At 35.5% G+C, this 5,233-nt stretch overlaps 1 protein-coding gene across 3 annotated transcripts in view; it reads right to left on the bottom strand.

Annotated features, from left to right (window-relative positions):
* LOC104715781 (DEAD-box ATP-dependent RNA helicase 11-like) overlaps nucleotides 1-3,505 on the bottom strand; it is a 23,474-nt gene extending 19,969 nt beyond the window's left edge. Inside the window, exons 1-6 of one of the 3 annotated variants that reach the window (XM_019229393.1) lie at nucleotides 3,324-3,505; nucleotides 2,140-2,966; nucleotides 1,949-2,032; nucleotides 1,369-1,611; nucleotides 912-1,073; nucleotides 680-793 (exon numbers count right to left, since the gene is read on the bottom strand). In XM_019229393.1, the coding sequence (XP_019084938.1) occupies nucleotides 680-793; nucleotides 912-1,073; nucleotides 1,369-1,611; nucleotides 1,949-2,032; nucleotides 2,140-2,877 (1,341 nt within the window). In that variant the 5' untranslated portion in view covers nucleotides 2,878-2,966; nucleotides 3,324-3,505. Of the gene's footprint in view, nucleotides 1-679; nucleotides 794-911; nucleotides 1,074-1,368; nucleotides 1,612-1,948; nucleotides 2,033-2,139; nucleotides 2,967-3,171; nucleotides 3,258-3,323 lie in introns of those variants that run through there. The other 2 variants (XM_019229392.1, XM_019229391.1) reach the window with 2 other exon arrangements.

Here is a 5,233-nt window from a genome sequence, read left to right as displayed (position 1 = left end):
CCACCACCATAGCCTCCTCCGCCATAGTAATCACTGCCACCGCCACCACCACCGCCTCCGCCTCCTCCTCTACTGTAAGAACCTTCCTTTCTGAAGTCACGGCCACCAAACCGACCACCAGACCGTTTCTTACCACCACCAAATGAAGCACGTGAAGCGTATCGTGTGAGCCACTCAGGCACCTCTTGGTTCGCTTCTTGCATCAGCTCAGCGAGCGGCCTAGCCAGTTGAGAATTGTTCTCGTTAAAGAAGGCAGTTGCTACTCCAGATTTGCCTGCACGTCCTGTTCGTCCAATACGGTGGACATAGTCATCAATGTCATTTGGAAGATCAAAGTTTACAACATGAGCCACGTGGGGAATGTCAAGACCACGTGCTGCCACGTCTGTTGCAACCAAAATGGGTGTCCTCCCAGTTTTGAAGGACCTCAGTGCCACTTCTCTTTCCTTTGAATGCATAACAACACAAAGGAGTTAAGTCAGATTTAGTCAACAGAGAAACAAACTTATCAATCATGAACCTGAACGAGTTCATTTTAGCAAATAACATCCAGGTTCTTTAAAACAAATATTGTTTTGTTTTAGCTTTATTGGGAGTGAAGCATATATATTACTCCACAATAGTAAGGTTTGATGTTCACAATTACATCAACAAATTAAACTTCAATCAATTAACGAACCTGTTGTGTTCTGTCCCCGTGAATGGAGGTTGCTGGAAACTCATTCATGCACAGCCAATTTTCCAAAGTATCAGCTCCCCTCTTTGTCTCCACGAAAACCAATGTCAATGCTTGCTGTTAATAGAAAGAGCAGAAAGCCAGCATCGGTCAGAGCGTGACCAATTATGATTTATGTGACATGACTATAATAAATCTTGGATAAGTAAACAACAGATGGTAACTATCAAATTACCTTGTCTTGGGTCTCTCTCTGTGCGTGAAGCAGGTCCATGAGATGGCTTCTCTTGTCAGACTCCTGGACAAACTCAACCCTTTGGGCAATTAAATCAGTACTTGAACCCACCCTTCCGACAGCCAAAAATATATAGTTTGACATGAAATCAGCTGCAAGTCTCTGTACACGAACAAAAAAATATTATTAAAAGAAACGTTAAGAACCGATCACTCTTGTACGTGCTGAATATTATGCAGCTGTTCTCACATACGAAATATAACACTCATAAGGCATATGACCATTGTGCCACTCTAAAACTAAATCATCAAAGATTCACCATCATGGTCTGGGAAGGAACAAAGTTACAGATATAAAAGAAAGACCACTATTATCCTCTGACACATAACTTACCATGCTCCTTCACTAGAATAGACTTAATAAGAAAAGGGTGTTTCATGGACAAGTTGAAACCAACCTGGATCTCCCTTGGAAATGTAGCACTGAACAACATTGTCTGCCTAACCCCACGTGGAGGCATGTCCATCTGTTCAACAATCTTTCTAATTTGTGGTTCAAAACCCATGTCCAACATCCTGTCCGCCTCATCAAGAGCTAAAAATTTAATCATCTGCATGGAGACTCTAGCTCTCTCTAGCAAATCATTTAACCGGCCAGGAGTTGCTACAAGGATATCAACTCCCCTCTCGAGTTCCCTGAGCTGTATATACAATAAAAAATGAGATCAACAAATTGATGCTTGAAAACTGTTTGACTAACACCTGCAAAAGATTAATTCCAATTCTTCTGCATGTTATGTAAAGATGATACAAGCGATATTGCAATGCTAACTAACATAGGAAAAAACCGTGTAATATGCATGATTTGCATTATGCATCGCTGACTTCACAAACATACATATTTTCACAAAAGAGACTGACATTACGAAGGACAGAGCTGGCAGAATCCAATATCAGTAAGCATAAGCTGCTATGATCTTGTAACAATATCGATGACAAGCTGACAACCAAGAATACAAAAATTTGTACTATAATTACCTGCTGGTTAATAGGTGTTCCTCCATAAGCAACAACAACCTTCACACCAGTTTGGTAGGAGAATTTTTTGGCTTCATCATGTATCTGCCAAAAAAATCACTGAATGAGAAACGTGTGTATATTAAATACACGGAAAATTTTCCCCAAAGAAACTCTATTGTATGAGGGAATAAGTAGACTCTCAGTGTTACCTGGCATGCCAACTCCCTTGTTGGTGAGAGGATGACTGCAAGAGGGTAAACCGTCCGTGAACCACGGGGTCTCTGTAGATGCTGATCTTTCATGATTCCGCTAATGATTGGAAAGCAAAAAGCAGCAGTCTTCCCAGACCCAGTCTGTGCACAGGCCATCAAGTCCCTGTCTCCAAGCAGTATTGGAATCGCATGACGCTGTACAGGTGTTGGCCTCACGTATTTGCACCTCCGGATGTTGAGATTTAATGCATCCCCAAGATCAATGTCAGCAAATGTGTTAACAGGAGGAGGCACGTCTCCCCCACTGGTCTCAACCGGAATATCTTCATAAGCATCAAAATTAATGCCAGTATTCTCCTGCTCGGTAAAGACCGGTTCTGGCTCAGCATCATCTCCAAATGGATTTACTTCACGTTCTCTACGGTCCCACCCTCCACTTCTGTTGTTCCAGCCACCACCACCACCACCACCTCCTCCTCCACCATAACCACCATATCCGGGGCGCCCTCCATCATTCCTATAACCGCTGCCACCGCCGCCACCACCCCCACTGGGTGGAGGAGCCCATCGAGACCCAGCAGGTTGAGCACCATATCCAGGACGATCGTTCTGTGGCAAAGGAGCAGCAACAGGCGGCTCTGATGGTCTGTTCCGTAGATGCGGGGGAACATAAGAACCTTTAGGCTTAGAACCGGCCTTCTCAGAATCAGCCACATCTGCCCATGATGAACTCATACTTGAAAAATTTGTGACGTCCTAAAAACTATTGAGAAAAAAGTTGCAACTTCCCCAGCAGAAAACTTGACTTTTTTATGCTTAAGAACCTGGCAAATACCAAACAGGTCTATATAGTTAGCACAAAACGCAAATCAACAACAAACAACACGAGGATTTATCGAACTCTATAAGCTGGAAACTCCCAGAATCCCAAAATCAAATCTATAATCAAACAAAATCAAGCCATCTGATAAGGAACAGAGAACCCAGCCAAAGCAAATTTTACAAAATCGAAAGGGGTTTTTTAAACACCTGAAACGAAAGAAACCAAATGCATGAAGCAATGAAGGAACCCTAGGCTAGCTACCAAAAAAAAATCGAACTCGAAATCGAAATCGAGAGAGAGATAAAAAAAAAAAAGCGAAGGAGACAAAGGAGAGGATATAGAGAGAAAGAGAGAGAACCTCAAAAAACGGAAGAGAGAATCGAATCGAATCTGAATGAAAGCGAAGAAGAAATCAACGGTAGTCGTTCGTTCACCCAACGGAAAAGCTCGGAGGAGAGAAAAACCCTAAATTCGATGTTTCCTTTTGGATCGGACACACACACAACGCGAGAGAGAAAATAGTGTGAGTTGTTTGTTAATAAATATTAATAATAATAATGCTTCTTTTATTAATCTCTTCTATATGATGAGACCAAAAACTATGAGATCAGGCCATCAGCTTGTTTTATATATTTTTAATAAAAGATCTAAAAATCTAATTACAACGATTTTAAAATTTTATTTTTCCAATATAGTTTTAATTTTATTTTTTTGATTGTCTCTTAGCTTTTCGAAAAAATAATAAAAGAAAATATAATAGCATGTTAATTTTTTTGTTTCAAACATAAATTGTATGTGAGTTCCAATCATTTTTCACTCATGATTTTTTTTTCCTAAAACATAAGTAATATGAATGTTAGAGGAACTTCAATTTGAATAAGATTTATTATTAATATGTTTCGATTCTCAACCTGTATTGGTAGTTGGAGATCTTTTTTGGTGGTTAAATCTAAATCTACATTTTCTTAAAAAATAAAGTTTTCAATGGTTGTATAAACTATAAACAAATTCAATTGCATACTTTTTCCATACCACTTATAAGTGGAGTTATTGGTTTGAGATTTGAATAGAATTTTAAATGTGATGTAGAATCTGTTGTTATTAGATCAAGATTTTGTTAAATTCTGTTAAAGTTTAGTGTTATTAATTTGTGATTTGTAAAAAGTCATTTAAAATCTTTACAGATTTGGGTTATTGGATTCATACTTTTATAAAGTCATTAAAGTTTTGTGTTATTCAATTAAAACAAAAGAATCTAGGATTGTTAATGAATTCAAATATTATGTTATTGGTTCATGATTTTAGATATTTTCTTAACAAAATAAAGTCATAAAAAGTATTACAAAAATACATAGATTGTTTGGAACACTTTACAAGATTTTAGAAAACTAATCAACAAAACTCTCTAGAAATCTTTAACAATCTTTCACTTATTCACTTTTAATGATTTTGTTGAACTCTTTAAAAATCTTTATAAATTAGATTTTGTTTAATTATAAAATATGATGCATTATGTTGGAGACCAAAAAAAAAAAATCAATTGAAACCAAGTGTAGTCCAATTTTGTGAAGAAATAAATTAGTTTGCTTTAAATTGTTATCTACCTAAAATTGAATAATAAAATTTGACCATGTATTTTTTCATAGTCACCATGTTTTAATTTATGATAATATTCTTTTTGGGAAAAAGCAGAAATTTATAATGTTTAACTAGATTATGACCCGCGGTATACCGCAGAGTAATTTTTTTTAATTTTTTTGGTTAATATACTATTTTAATACTAATTTTGCTAATATACTCTTTTGTTAATTTTAGTGATTTAATATATAAATCGTGATATATCGCACAATAATTTTTGTTTACTGCAATATTAATTAAATCAGTTTGATTATATATATTTTATATTGGTGTTGTTAAAACATTAAAATGAAGATTTAACACATATTGAAATATCATATTACTGATAGTTTATTTTTTAGTTTTATCAATTCAATCATGTAATGTCATATAACCCGTCATGTAATATAATTCGTTTGTGTAATTTTGAAAATATAATATCTTTAAATATTTATCATTTTAAACTTTTTATTAAGTTTAGATATATCAGTTATAAATTATAAACTTTTAAAATTTTATAATTTATTATATATGTATGTTGAACACACACTTTTTATATTAATTGAGTAATATATGTTTGTTTTAAAAATTCAAATCAAAATATATGCAGGAAAACTTCACCTTTTTATTAATTTTATGTATTCTATAATG

The sequence above is a fragment of the Camelina sativa genome, chromosome 9, assembly GCF_000633955.1.
Source record: "Camelina sativa cultivar DH55 chromosome 9, Cs, whole genome shotgun sequence".
NCBI classification, from domain to species: domain Eukaryota; kingdom Viridiplantae; phylum Streptophyta; class Magnoliopsida; order Brassicales; family Brassicaceae; genus Camelina; species Camelina sativa.
The sequence above is the reverse complement of the archived record's forward strand: the minus strand, read 5'-3'. Positions and strand labels throughout refer to the sequence as shown.